Genomic DNA, 16,184 nt, shown 5'->3' on the forward strand with positions numbered 1-16,184 from the left:
CACCCCTCATCACCTTCTCATCTCCCCCTACTCCCTCCCAAAACTCCCCACACCCACTTGCTCCTCCCAGCCTTCCCCTCTTTACCCCCTTTCATCCCCTCTTCCCTCCCCCATCCTTGAGCTCTGGATCAGAACATTTTATTACTAAGTGGGGGTTAATCATGTTTCAAATTACGCACTACATGTTGAGAACATTGGGTTGTGATTCCTTTATGTACATTTTCTTACTTGTCTGTAAATATTATTACTGACTGTGCATAATGTTTTGACACAAAAACATCTCCAAGTCTCTACTAGGAGTTGTTCAGTCCGACTCCCCCTTTTTACACTAGTGGTTTTTCCCAATCAAACAGCCACTTTGCTGCTGGTTTGTTTGCAACCGGCTTCTGAATTAAATTCTCCTCTGAGCAGTTTTATAGTAAGTTTTTCAATATTACTTTGATCTCAAATGTGTTTATTGAAAAATAAGGTCATTGTTTTGTGCCTATAGTAATCCTGGTTATTTTGGGGCAAAACGGATATTTTTAATAATTGAGGTCATGTCTCATTTTGCATTATTTTCATCCTGCCCACCGCACCAGGCCTAAGTATGAAATCCTGTGAGATTTTGTGAGATTTGAGTTTTTAAAATAGGGTGGGGCCTATTGTTTGGTCTGGGAGAGCATGTGGTGGACAAGGAGTATAAGGCTGGCTGCTCCAGGTGGGTTTTAAATTGTTGTGATAGTAATCACTTGTTTTTCCTTTTTTTATTATGATGTGTCTCTGTTCCAGAACAACTGAGTTAGATGATTGCATGACAGTAGTGATGGGTAAATGAGGCGTCATGAGGCGTTTCGACTCATAGCAACACTGTATTGATACTGTGTCGATACTGTGTCACTCAATACTGACACCTGCTGGACATTAAAAATTCCTACAGGCAAGTCTATACTTGGTCATACAAGTATAGACTTGTATGACCAAGTCTATACAATAAGATTTAAGTCTGTATTTTATTGAACATTATATGTTGTATTATGTCATATCGTCAGTTGCATTTAAAATATATTTGATATGGTCAATAAAGAATGTGAACATGTACCATAAAGTGACAATTTGAGTAAATGTGTTTGGAATGAGGATGCATGGACTGTTTTTTTCCCACACATTTTTATTAAAAAAATAGTTTTTACAACCTTTTGAAATTGAGCCTGTTATGCTTTTTTGACAAAACTTCTGCTGAAGAAGAAAATGAAGTAAACTCTACATTTACAGCGAACCCTTGTTTTTCTTAGGGGTTGCGTTCCGAAAATAACTCGTGAGGCGAAATCCGTGAAGTAGTTACCTTTATTTTTTACAGTTATTGCACAGCATAAATAAATATTCTACATGGAAACCAAAGAACAAAACCTGTTTTCAGGTCAGCGCATGTGCGTGTTCATCAATCGGGCATTAATGTGATCTGGAGTCATGTCATTAAAGCGTTTCCTCCAACCTGCCCCGCCAGATTCACAGCTGCATCTACGGCAGAGCGACGGATCTCATCAGACGAGCCTCCGGTCGGGTTTTGCGCTGCCTTTGGTCACAGCTTTTTTTTTTTCCAGCAGACATTGAAAGTTTCAGTTTCCATCTCCTGAGTGGCATCAGTATTAAACACCGAAACGTTATTGGCACTCAGGTAGCGCGGAGACTGTTTTTACCAATCATATGGTCAATTAGGACGAAGAACACTGTGGAAAAAAAACTGCACAAAAAAATCTGCGAAGCAGCGAAACCGTGAAAAGTGAACCGCGTTACAGCGAGGGTTCACTGTATATGAAATAATTTATAAAAAGCAACCGAGTAATTTGTAGAATGGCTGCATATCTGAGTTTATCTAGGTGAATCTGTGACTTCATTCTCATGCCTGGCCTCATAATGCCTCAGCATTGAAAAGGTGGATTTATTTAAATAAGACAGTTTAGTTAAACATATGCGACACTTAACCTGCAGAACATAATATAAAAGTAAACTAAAAGTCAGTTTCAGCTGAATTTGGGTTCAGATAGATTAAGTAGAAACTGACAAGAACCGGATGAAACGACAAAAATGAAAACAAATTTATTTTCCAATATAAGATCAAAATGGTCCCACACTGTGGAAACATTTCCTTTGATGCTGCTCCATAGATGACAATGTAAAAGATCAAGAATTTGTTTGGCAAATGCTTTTGACAGATTTGCTTCCTTATAAACACAGTTTGGCATCCAGTGTCATTTCAAAAAACTTCCTGTATTGGTCACCTGACTTGCTGAAACCATACGCGCACCGACACGGGTGTTGGTCTATGGGCTTTATGCATGTGCCGGCGCATCGGTGTTGCTGGACCCATCACTACATGTAGCTTATAAGCATGATGTTACATGAAACCTAAAGATAAAATGTACACTTGTTGTCATTAATAAAGCTACAATTTTACCGGTCGTACTCCGTGTTTCTCTTTCTTGTTAAAACTCTGACATGTTAAACGTTGGAGGATGGTTGTGGGGAGGATCGGTTCAGCATGAGGCGTTCTGATTGTGTCTTAATGTGACTTTTACTACGAGACTTTATGGAACTCCAGTGGTGTCCAGTAAAAAAGAAACAAAGAAAGAAGGCAGCAAACATACATGTTGGTCCCACAATGTTCCCCTGAAAATATGGATAAAATCAGACAATACAGGGTAAAAGTACTTTGAACAGGGGGGAAGCATATAAACAAGTCAAGTCAATAACAGGTCAATGACATGATGCAAGCTGCATTTTTAACTCAGATAACTTTTTTTTTACCAATACATTTAAATTGCTGCACTGACCTATTGTAAATTAGTGTTTTATAAATCAACTGAATTGTATTAAGAAATTTTACAATTTTCCCAACAGACTGTACTGAAGAGAAATGATGAGCAACGTGTTATAGGTTGATGAAAGCAAAGATTGGTATTTATTTGGTAACATCAAAAGTTCATATTTGAGGTAAAACTAATAAATTATAAATTTCTTCCAATACATTTTCCCACATACCATAACTTGGTGTCTGAGCAGGTAAATTTCATCCCTTGCAATAATAAGAAGCTGTTGTCAGATTCCATGATCTTAAGTTTCGTATACAAACAAATTTCAAAGATATAAGTCATAATATCCTAATGGTTAACGGGCTCTGGTTGTTGGTCAATATCTGGCGCCATCTTGTGGAGAATAATTAACACTGCAGCAGATAATTTAAGGTTTCAGCAAAAACTGTCACCTTAATTGGATCCATTTCTAATATTTATTATAGATGGATATTTTTGTTGTCAAATCATACACATTTGTACCAGTTTAACTCACACTTACCCAAAGTTGCTTTATTTTTCAAGATGGTTGTCATGGCGAATTTATTTTTTCACTAAAATCACCAATCAGATGAATCCGTTTGGTGTCGAATCACAGCCTAAATGTTGTAAACACTTTAAAAAAAGAAAACAAGCAGAAGCTAAATATAAATTGCTCATTTTAAAAATGATCAGAATTTAACACCAACCATTAAAATTATTGTAAAATCAGTGACACAAAGTCTGTGCAGCACGTCTTCATCTCCTCCAGTTGACTAATCCATCCAACTGTTCATCCAACCAACAATCCATCCAACTGTTCATCCAACCAACAGACCATCCATCTGTTCATCCAACCAACAATCCATCCAACTGTTCATCCAACCAACAAACCATCCAAATATTCATCCAACCAACAAACCATCCAACTGTTCATCCAACCAACAATCCATCCAACTGTTCATCCAACCAACAAACCATCCAACTGTTCATCCAACCAACAATCCATCCAACTGTTCATCCAACCAACAATCCATCCAACTGTTCATCCAACCAACAAACCATCCAACTGTTCATCCAACCAACAAACCAACCAACTGTTCATCCAACCAACAAACCATCCAACTGTTCATCCAACCAACAATCCATCCAACTGTTCATCCAACCAACAATCCATCCAACTGTTCATCCAACCAACAATCCATCCAACTGTTCATCCAACCAACAATCCATCCAACTGTTCATCCAACCAACAATCCATCCAACTGTTCATCCAACCAACAATCCATCCAACTGTTCATCCAACCAACGATCCATCCAACTGTTCATCCAACCAACAATCCATCCAACTGTTCATCCAACCAACGATCCATCCAACTGTTCATCCAACCAACGATCCATCCAACTGTTTATCCAACCAACAATCCATCCAACTGTTCTCCAACCAACAATCCATCCAACTTTTCATCCAACCAACAAACCATCCAACTGTTCATCCAACCAACGATCCATCCAACTGTTCATCCAACCAACAATCCATCCAACTGTTCATCCAACCAACAATCCATCCAACTGTTCATTCAACCAACAATCCATCCAACTGTTCATCCAACCAACAATCCATCCAACTGTTCATCCAACCAACAATCCATCCAACTGTTCATCCAACCAACAATCCATCCAACTGTTCATCCAACCAACAATCCATCCAACTGTTCATCCAACCAACAATCCATCCAATTGTTCATCCAACCAACAATCCATCCAACTGTTCATCAAACCAACAATCCATCCAACTGATCATCCAACCAACAATCCATCCAACTGTTCATCCAACCAACAAACCATCCAACTGTTCATCCAACCAACAAACCATCCAACTGTTCATCCAACCAACAAACCATCCAACTGTTCATCCAACCAACGATCCATCCAACTGTTCATCCAACCAACGATCCATCCAACTGTTCATCCAACCAACAATCCATCCAACTGTTCATCCAACCAACAATCCATCCAACCAACAATCCATCCAACTGTTCATCCAACCAACAAACCATCCAACTGTTCATCCAACCAACAAACCATCCAACGGTTCATCCAGGTCTGGAGGTGTGTGAATTTCTGAACAAGATAGTACCAAAATGTATAAAATATATAAAAATTGAGAGTTACAGACAAGAGAAAATTTTGTTTTGCAAAGGTTTATAAAATCTGAACAATTTCCTGCCAGAACCAAAATAATAACGGGAAGAAAAAAAAATATATATCCCAGCAGGTAAAGAAAACCAAACTCTAAATCTATTGTTAATCTCTTCATGTTAAATAAATGAAAAAATATATTACTTATTAAATATTTAGTTAATATTGCAGTTTGAATTGGGCTGAACTGATCTGATTGTTTCCATAGCAACGATCAGAAGCAAGACCTTGCTCCAGAACTACAGCGAGGTCACTGATGAGGTCATAGATTACATCATATTCATCACAGCAGATCAAAGACATTCAGAGGCTTTGAATGCTGGAATCTCAACACATCAGCCAGAATCCAAACGCTTCTCTAAGATTAGTTTCTGTCTAGTGAGTATTTTTATTTTTTGAAGATGCCATACCCTTTTGTTTTATCACTCGGCTTAGGCGTCGGATATCTGGTGACAAAAGGAATGAGGAAGGTTTTTGATCATTTCTTCCCAGGAGACGAATCGGACGAAAGGAGCGGAGACGAATCGGACGAAAGGACCACTCAGGACGACAACGAGAGAGATTGGTTCTGGGACGGACTTCCATCCCGTCCCACCCCACAACCTGACCTGGCTGGGGATGAAGATAGAGATTTGTTCTTGGACGGATTTCCATCCCGTCCCGAAGCACAACCTGACCCGGCTGGGGAGGATGAGAAAGATTGGTTCTGGGACGGACTTCCATCCCGTCCCAAACCACAAGCTGACCCGGTTGGGGAGGATGAGAGAGATTGGTTCTGGGATGGACTTCCATCCCGTCCCAAACCACAAGCTGACCCGGCTGGGAACGTTTGTGTAGAACAGGCGGCAGATCCTGAGTCTACAGAGACTTTACAAAACAGGACTGCAGAGAGTCAAACTGATCAAACCGACCCAGCTGGAAAGGTTTCAGGGAACGTCACAGCTTCCAAGCTGTTTTTGGGAGGGACTGTTCCCAAAAACAAAACGACCGCGGACAATACAGATCACTCGAAGGATCAGGAAAGACTAAACCACCCAGCATGGGGTGGTTCGACATCTTCTTCTGAAGACAGACTTTGGGCCCAGGTTCTTAACGCTGCACGAAAGAAGAACCACCCCGGATGGGGTGGCTCACTATCGGAGGAAGGTGAGCCACACCACCTTCCTCTGAACAGCTTACAAAGTATGAACCACCCCGGACGGGGTGGCTCACCGTCAGAAGAAGAAGACAGACTTTGGGACCAGGTTCTGAACAGTTTACAAAGTATGAACCACCCCGGACGGTGTGGCTCACCGTCAGAAGAAGAAGACAGACTTTGGGCCCAGGCTCTGAAAGGTGCACAAAAGAACCACCCTAGACGGGGTGGCTCACCGTCAGAAGAAGAAGACAGACTTTGGGCTCAGGTTCTGAACGGTTCACAGATGAAGGACCACCCCGGACGGGGTGGCTCACCGTCAGAAGAAGAAGACAGACTTTTGGCCCAGGTTCTGAACGGTTCACTGATGAAGGACCACCCCGGACGGGGTGGCTCACCGTCGGAGGAAGAAGACAGACTTTTGGCCCAGGTTCTGAACAGTTTACAAAGTATGAACCACCCCGGACGGGGTGGCTCACCGTCGGAGGAAGAAGACAGACTTTTGGCCCAGGTTCTGAACAGTTTACAAAGTATGAACCACCCCGGACGGGGTGGCTCACCGTCAGAAGAAGAAGACAGACTTTTGGCCCAGGTTCTGAACAGCTTACAAAGTATGAACCACCCCGGACGGGGTGGCTCACCGTCAGAAGAAGAAGACAGACTTTTGGCCCAGGTTCTGAACAGCTTACAAAGTATGAACCACCCCGGACGGGGTGGCTCACCGTCAGAAGAAGAAGACAGACTTTTGGCCCAGGTTCTGAACAGTTTACAAAGTATGAACCACCCCGGACGGGGTGGCTCACCGTCGGAGGAAGAAGACAGACTTTTGGCCCAGGTTCTGAACAGTTTACAAAGTATGAACCACCCCGGACGGGGTGGCTCACCGTCAGAAGAAGAAGACAGACTTTTGGCCCAGGTTCTGAACAGCTTACAAAGTATGAACCACCCCGGACGGGGTGGCTCACCGTCGGAGGAAGAAGACAGACTTTTGGCCCAGGTTCTGAACAGTTTACAAAGTATGAACCACCCCGGACGGGGTGGCTCACCGTCAGAATAAGAAGACAGACTTTTGGCCCAGGTTCTGAACAGCTTACAAAGTATGAACCACCCCGGACGGGGTGGCTCACCGTCGGAGGAAGAAGACAGACTTTTGGCCCAGGTTCTGAACAGTTTACAAAGTATGAACCACCCCGGACGGGGTGGCTCACCGTCAGAAGAAGAAGACAGACTTTTGGCCCAGGTTCTGAACAGTTTACAAAGTATGAACCACCCCGGACGGGGTGGCTCACCGTCGGAAGAAGAAGACAGACTTTTGGCCCAGGTTCTGAACAGTTTACAAAGTATGAACCACCCCGGACGGGGTGGCTCACCGTCGGAAGAAGAAGACAGACTTAGGGCCCAGGTTCTGAACAGTGCTAAAAAGAAAAACCACCCCGGACGGGGTGGCTCAACCTTTTCTTCTTAGGAAAAACTTTGGGACAGGTCCTGAATCGTTCACAAAATAAGAACTACCCCGGACGGGGTGGCTCACCATCGAAGGAAGAAGATAGATGAGGAGAAACTCTGGGACCAGTTTTTACTGTGTTCCCTACAGAAAATCTGATCCAGATGGTGAAGTTTTCTATGACTTTCTAGAACAAAAAGATTATTTTGCGATTACAGCTGCCGTAAAGATGGGAGCCTCATGACAACGACAGAGAACAACCTCTGTACAAGTTTCCCTACAGTCTCAGAAATTGTTTGCAGTTTTTAAAGCATTCTGAAGACGACGTGTACAAGAAGGAGATTCATCATGAAAATCAAACACATGAAGAGAAACACCAAACGCTGCAGAGAATCCTAGCTAACGATTTCTCCTGCCACTCCTCTAAAAAACAACCAAGCTGGTTTTGGAGAGGAGCAGGAAACATTGAATTTTGTTATTAAACTATAAAAAGTTAATATCCTGTTTGCAGGTTTCTCTCCGGACGCTCCGGCTTCCTGCTACAATCTAAAGTCATCATTGTTGGGTTGATTAGTCTCTAAATTTTCCTTTGGTGTGAATAAAACATTCATTTTGTGAATAAAACATCAGGGCTGCGCAGTAGATCAGTTGGTACCACTGCTGCCTTGCAGTAAGAAAGTCCTGGGTTTGAATCCCAGCCTGGTTCTGTCTGCATGGGGTTTTCTGCTTCTCTAGGTTCATATGTGGGTTCTATTACATTATATTATAATAATATAATAAATAATTATCAATTATACATAATCATAATTAATTATAATTTATATATATATATTTCACTACAGGGTTGAGAAGAGGCTCTAAAAACATTTCATTCTGAACTGATCATTACCTAAGAAGGATTTTAAATAAAAAATCTAATGAACATTTTTTATGTTCATTACATAAAAAATGTTTGGGTCGGACTGTTGGGTCGACCCAACAGACCGACCCGAACATTTTCAGGTCACTTTTAAAGTGTATGGAAGTATTTTGTTGTCATGATCTCGTTGATGTCGTCTCGTCCAGAAGTTGATGTGATCATGTTGATCCGGGTGGATCCATAGCCAGAGGTTCTGCTGCTGCCTGGACCGTCCTACCATCCAACCGGGTCGTGACCCCAGTCTGTTGTTCTGATGTTCTTCTTAATCTCTTTGGATTGTTTGAACAAACTGTAAGTTTGCTTTGTTTCCTACTTGAACTTTGTCTTCAGGAACTTTCCTGCTTGTTTCGTCTCTCTGATGTTTGGAGAAAATGTTCACTTCTGATTTAAACTCAAAGTTTAATCTCTCTTCCTTTTGAAAGTTAATCTGCAAGATTATTAGATTACTGATGAACTGGAATCAAACAACATGATGAACAGCTGATGTTTCTCTGTTTTCTTCTCTGAACAAAAGTTTCAACAAATTTGAACACTAAACATCTAAATAAAAACTAGTAACATAAAATTACAACTGTAAGAATGATAAACAAAATAATTCTAACACGCCTTATACTGAGTGTGTATTGGACGACCTTTAAAATATTTGGGACATCATGAACTCAACATCTGCTCCTTCTCAGAATTGCCGAATAGACCAATTTATCTCAGATTGTTAATCTTATCTTGTCCAGAAAGGATTCTTTCCAAGTCAGTTTTTGGTTCCATTTGTGCTTTGCACGCAAATGGAAGGAAAGGGGTCAGGTCAGGTTGACCAACAGAGGCGCCAAAATCCTTTTGCAAAAACAACTCCTTAAATAGTATTTCCACTCTTACATAATCCACACTATTCCGCTTTCAAGTGGAATCCTAATTAACCTTACCAGTTGTTTTTGTTAATTGCTATACTAAGTTTACATAGCTTCCCGAGAGTACAACTCTGTATATAAACCTTTAGAAATATAGATAAAAGTCACTTAAAGTGAAATAAATGAATAGTGGGGGTAAACATTGTTTTCTGAGTAACTTTAATTAATATAATAATTCCTATACATTGATTATACACAATTGGCCATTGCTTCCATGATTGTTCTTCCATTTGCATAAGATCGAAAACTCTGTTGGCCTTTTGTTGATTTGTGTTATTTCCAGGGATAAAACTACCTTATGGTCCCCGCTCGTCATGGGCGACTGCCAGTATTCCATAATCTGGCACAAATGTAATACAATCATGGATCTACAGTGACCCAAATCACCCAAATCTCAAAGTGCCCACTATCGAATCAACCTCTTCTGACTGAGAGAAGGAAGAGATACGCAAACTAGCTGTTGACATATACGAGCCAGATTGAAACGGATCTTGAAAATCAGTACCAGACACTGCCAGGGATATAGCATCATCGTCTAAAACGGAGAGCCCTGCCCATGCTTTGCCCTGGGTCTGGGTCTCCAGTGAGAACAGAGCCAACACCATCTCTAAGGGACTTGAGCAGTGCTTTCATCTGCTCCAACTCAGAAGTAAGATGGGCCACCTGCCCAGATAGGCCTTCTGAATCCCTGGAGCTCTTCTTGGTCCTCTTACGTGGAGGCTCCATAGCCTCAGGAGCCATACGCTTCACAGGCTGGCTGGCACCTTGAAAGTCAGCCAAATGAGCAGTACGCAGGGACAAGGGCAGAACAGAACAATTAGGGCAGACCACATCAGTCAAGGCCTCGTTTAGGTGAACTGGCCCCAAACAAGAGGGACACAGATCATGCCCATCCTCCAACTAGAGAGGTGCCAAACAGACTCTGCAGCACGGCACATCCAGCATCTCACGCTCACAAGACAAGGTCAGGTCGAGCTGAAATTGCCTTCGCCTAATGGACTATGGAACCCGGTCGAGCAGAAAACGCCACCAGGGGTTCCAAGCAGAGAAAAAAGCTGCAAGGAGCACTACGACCACCGTAGTGGTCGCAATATTGTATGGGGCAAGCCGAACACGGCTGCACAACGTTAACAAAAAGAAAGCCGAAGCGGCTATGCTAATAATACAAGACAAGCCAACACAGCGGCACAATATAAAAAAATAAAAAAAATCCTGAAAACAGCTGCAATACAATTAACTAAAGGCAATCCAAACGCAGCTGCCACAAATGCAAGCCGATACGGCTAAGCAACAAGCTGGACGGAGTTGGCTAACGCCGTACCAACAGCAACAGGAATATTGACGCGGGAAGCGAACGTGCCGCCGCTCCGTCGATTAAAGAGAGAAAAACTACTTACCAATCAAAGAACAAAGTTGTATCAATGAAGAGTTTGCGCAGCCTCTGGAGGGCGAGAAAATCCTCTCAGCGCCGACCGTAGTCTCGAGGCAACCAGCGACACGCAACAATCAAATTCTTACCACCTATTCAACTTGCATACGAGAAGATGAAAAGGGACTGAGCTGTCATTGTCACGTGACTATATAGACTTACCGGTGTCACTGGGGGTCACACGTGACCATGTTGATATAAGATTCTCGACCTGTGCATGCGCAAGAGTGATCATTCAGTGCTTTAACCACCGCCTCTGGCGGTAAGTAGGGATGAAATAGAACTGTTGAATATTTAGGAGGTTGTAAGTTTGTCCTGGTTTACCTGCCCTTTGTTCACCAAGATGGTGCCCATCACTTCCGGTTCACACTTATCGTTAACTATTAATAATCTTAATGATGTCATTAGGAAACATGCCAAGACATATTTAAATGTGTAATATGCTATAATAGATTTAACAAAAAAAAATACTGATGTTAAACAGCGAGAGTTAGCATGGCAGAAACCAAGTTGAAGTGTGAAAATAAAAGTTTTATTCTTTACTCTGCACTTATTTAACCTCCAAAACACCACTACTGACAACAACTCTCTACTGCCCCCTGCAGTTTGAATAATTCATGTCAACAGAAATGTAGCGTAGGTATTATTTCCCTTTTTGTAGTTGTTCAAACTAAAATGTCCCCTTCTAATGACGTTCATCAAAAGTTAAGCAATAATTTTAAATGTCATAAAGTAAACCTTTTGATTATTGATGAACGAGTTACAACAACAACCTCACAATATCAAAGTCTCTCTGTCAGACTGAGCTCAATTAAAACCAATTTATGAAGAAAACTATATTAAGTTGTAACAAACAGCCTCCATGCAGTTACAGCATGAAGCTGAATGACGTTAACAGAATAAATCATAGACAGTTTTATAAAAGGACATTTGCAATTGGTTTATTTGTAGATCTGAAAACAGCCTTTGATACCATCAATCATGACATCTTACTAACACTGGAAACGTCTGGGATTAGGGGGGAAGCATTATATTAGAAGCTACTTTGGACAAAGGAAACAGTTTATAGAACTAGATAATCAAAAATCAGTGTCATGATATGAGGGAAGACAGGAGAAGCAATCGTCGGTTGGAAAGCCGTACTTCTTTATTTAGCTAGAGCGCGAGGTGACAGCATGAACAGCTTCTTATTCAAACTCGTTTTCGGTATATCTTTCTAGTGCTCCCCCAGTGGTCAGGAAACCAAACTACTGTTACACTAGATATACAATGAAAACGAATCTCACAACAATCCGATTTACTAAACATGTGGGGTCCCACAGGGATCAGAGTTGGGACCCAAACTGTTCAATTTGTAAATAAATGGCATAGTCAAAGTAACAAACCTTATAAAATACATTATATGTGCAGATGATACAAGTATTTTCTGTACTGGAGAAAACATTCAAACCTCTCAGAGGTGGAAATGAAAAAAACTACAACAATGGTTCAAAAACAATAAATTATCACTAAATGATATTCGGAAACTGTAAAAAACAATAAAATAATGCAATTAAAGTAACTATTGATAGTGTTGATTTACAACAAGTCCATGAAATCAAATTTTTGGGTGTCAGATGATAAATTTAGCTGGAAACCACAGATAAGATCTAAATTAGCTAAAAGTGTTGGTGCTCTGATGGGATTAGATTTTTACTGGACAATACATTCAACTTGGGACGGGATGGACGGGAAAATACACACAAAACAAATTTACAGCTTTTATACGTCACACAAAAAATCTATCTGAATACATAAAGTGGGATGTTGGGAAAACAAACCAGTTATTTATTAAATCAAATAAACTGAAATTCTGGGACTTTGTAACATTTAAAACTATAAAATTCATGTTTAAGGTCAGAAATCAGCAACTTCCACCCAACATACAGGAAATGTTTAGTGACAGAGAGGAGGGTTATAATTTGGGAAGAGAAGGAAATGAAAAAATAAAATAATGTATTCGAACAACCAAAACCGTTTTTGTTTATCGGTGTGTGGAGTAAATGTCTGGAATGGACTGAATGATGAGTTCAAAACAATACTAATATAAACAAGATTAAAAAACTGTTAAAAAATTTGCTTATTGGTAAATATGTTGTATGAGATGAGAGTTTCAAAGACCAAAAATGATGTTGATGATATTAAAGATGTATCAATAATTTTACATGTGAGATTTAAGTGTCATGTGGAAATAATCTCAGTTTATCTGGTGTTTGGAGATTTAAATGTTGATGAATATGAGGGGCAGGAAATCATAAGATCTGCTGCTTTTAAACAGGTAATGTAACATTGCATGTCAGCTGGGCCTGATTGTGGAGGTTCTGGTTGATCCAATAGGTGTGTAGCTGAAACGTCCCTAGGGGACATTTAGCCAGGAGACTGATTAGTCTTTTGCTGTCCTGTTGATCCAATTTGTTTTGGAGGAAGGTGAATATTTTAACCCAGATATTTGAGTCGACAGACTGGCGACCTGTCCAGGGTGTACCCTGCCTCTCGCCAGGAACGTTAGCTGGAGTTAGGCACCAGCACACCTCACAACCCCACTAAGGGACAAGGGTGTTAAGAAAATGGATGGATGGATTTGGGTGGGGCCCAATGGGGAAGCTGGAGATGACGTGTAGCTGCTCCTCCCAGGTCTTTTGCTTCATACTCAGGCCGTAAGGTCCAGGAGACGCTTCACCTGACATCATGCTACAGCTGGTAGTGAGGCAATTGCAGCCAACCCCTCAGTGACACGTTCTGTCAAAGAATACACCATGGTTCACCTCTCAGCTCCTCCTGGAGTTTCTCCTGGTACCAATCCGTCTGCAATCTGTGCTACTATAGAAGAGGGTGACATGAGGCAGACCTGGAGGGTAGGAACCCAGGGTTTCCACCTCAGGTAGGAAGAGAGGATGCCCGTGTGCTGGATGGTCTCTGGTCACATGTTTGCATACTGGGCCTATCCAGAGTTAGTTTGATTTCAGTCGGAGATGAAGGCAGGAGTCAGAGTTCATCCTCAGGGTGTTTCCTCAATGAGTTTTTCTCTATGAACTGTTTCCTGGTTTTTCCAGGTTTTCCTGTTGGAATCAGTCCAGAGGTGGAGATGTGGCGCCACCTCTGGAGATGATGATCAGATCATCTCCAGATGATCAGATCATCTCTAGATGATCAGATCATCTCCAGTTTCCTCTTTAAAACTCACAGTTTCGATCTGATCAATAAGTTTTTATCTGGACTTTGTTCTTCATGCTGAGATCATCAGAGCTGCTGCTTCATCACTGAGATCTTCATCGGTACGATCTTTAATGTTTTATCAGTGGAGAAGAATGGAAACATCTTGTCAGTGAAGGTGTGTGTGAAGGTGTGTATGTGTGTGTTAGTATCCAGATCAGAGAAGGACAGTTTTCCTCTGTCCCAGTCCAGATTCACTCTGATCCTCCGGAGATTCTTCTGGACTGAGAGACGAGTGGAAGGAGCTGGAGGAGAACCTGCTGAGTATTGATCTGAATAGAACCCTATAACCAACAACAATCCAGACTTTATGACTCCCTTCCTCTGAACAGACTCTTCTAACACACCAAGTCTCCAGAATGAACTGTCTCCAACATCAACATCCCAGCTGTGGATCCCTGAGTTAAAACCCTCAGAACTCAGACCAGAGCAGCGGTATTTATCAAATCTCTCTGGATTACGAGGAAGCCGCTGATGCTTTCCTCTCCTCCCATTGGTCAGATCTTCAGACAGATGGAGTTCTGGACCAGCCGTGTTTGGGTCCAGAACCAGAGGAGTGTAGGTCACCATGGTCTCCATGTTGCTCCAGATGTTGAAGGCCAGGTTGCCCAGATGTTTGGCCTGGTCTATCAGAGCTCCTGAGGGCAGCTGTGGATCCTCCAGCAGGGGGCAGCGCTGGACTCTTTCCACTGCAGCCTTGTAGTTGTGCAGGAATGAGACGTCTGCAGCTCTCAGCTCCTCCTCTGTGGCTCTGACTGTGTCTGAAAGAGCTGCTATCTCTCTGCTCAGAGCCTCCATCTTCTCCTTCATCATCCCTCTCTTCTGCTCCTCTTCCTCCCTCAGTGCAGCCAGCCTGGCCTCCTCTTCCTCTGCTAGAAACTGATGAAGCTGCTTAAACTGCTCCCTAATCTGCCTCTCTGTGTGTCGGGCCTGGACCTTCAGGTGTTCTGCTGTCTGATCAAACTCCTCCTGAACTTTCTTCCTGAGCTCCAGCTTCTCCTCTAAAGGCTCCAGAGTTTCCTGAAGCTTCTTCTTGTGTTGCTGAGCAGCTTCATCGATGGGTCTGAATCTGTGGTTGGTGTGTTTTTCTGAATCTCTGCAGACGAGACAAACTGGCTGCTGATGGTCCAGACAGAAGAGTTTGAGTTTCTCAGAATGCAGAGAGCAGAGATCCTCTGAAGCTTTTTGGTTTCTCTGCTGTAGGAAAGACTCACACAGATTCTTCAGAGCCAGATTAAAGGGAGGAAGATCTCTAGAAGATCTCCTATTACAAACTGGACACTCTCTTCCTGGTTTCTCTCTCCAACATTTCTGCAGACACTCCTTACAGAAGCTGTGGCTACATGACAGAAGAACCGGATCCTTAAATATTTCCAGGCAGACCGGACAGCAGAGATCATCGTCTGATCTGGAAGCCATTTTGTCTCAGAGTGAAGCTGAAACCACAGCAGACAGAAAGTCAAACCAGGAAGTCAGTTTCTCTCCTGTAGAAACTTTCTGAACTTACTTTCACTTTGATTTGCTTGATTTTCCTCCTGCAGCAGTCTGTGTTTCAGCGTCTAGTTGCTCAGTTCTCTCTCTGTTCTCCTTGTTCAGAGTTAGTTTGATTTCAGTCGGAGACGAAGGCAGGAGTCACAGTTCATCCTCAGGGCGTTTCCTCTATGAGTTTTTCTATATGAACTGCTTCCGGGATTTTCCAGGTTTTCCTGTTGAAATCAGTCCAGAGGTGGAGATGTGGCGCCCTCTAGAGGATTTAATCTTAATCTGCAGTTTTATTAAAATACTACATCTTTTTCTGATTCATGACTTTGTTCCTGCTTGAAGTGAAAATATATTTTTCCTCTCATAAAACTCTTCCAGGGTCTCCACTATCTATGAAATTCAAATGAACACATTTCATGTTCAGTTTCCTTCTGTTTGCTGTTTTTCTGTCAGTTTCAGACTCTGGAGGTGAAAATGATGTTTGGTGTTGAGGAAAGTTTGTCCTGTTTTCAGAACAAGTGGATCAGAATCAGAAATGTTTTCAGCTGGAGTATTTTACAGTTCACATTTACTTAAAATATAAACCAAAAATAAAACCAGAGAACA

General features: G+C 42.0%; 1 protein-coding gene across 1 annotated transcript; it reads right to left on the reverse strand.

Moving 5' to 3' along the window:
• Positions 1–14,033: 14,033 nt before the first annotated feature.
• Positions 14,034–15,530, reverse strand: LOC145554358 (nuclear factor 7, brain-like). The gene has a single exon (XM_081613933.1). It carries the CDS (start codon positions 15,513–15,515, stop codon positions 14,124–14,126), a length of 1,392 nt encoding a protein of 463 aa, XP_081470059.1. The 5' UTR covers positions 15,516–15,530; the 3' UTR covers positions 14,034–14,123.
• Positions 15,531–16,184: the final 654 nt, after the last annotated feature.

The sequence above is a fragment of the Poecilia reticulata genome, chromosome 12 (genome assembly GCF_904066995.2).
Source record: "Poecilia reticulata chromosome 12, P_reticulata-male-v2, whole genome shotgun sequence".
Classification (NCBI taxonomy): Eukaryota; Metazoa; Chordata; class Actinopteri; order Cyprinodontiformes; family Poeciliidae; genus Poecilia; species Poecilia reticulata.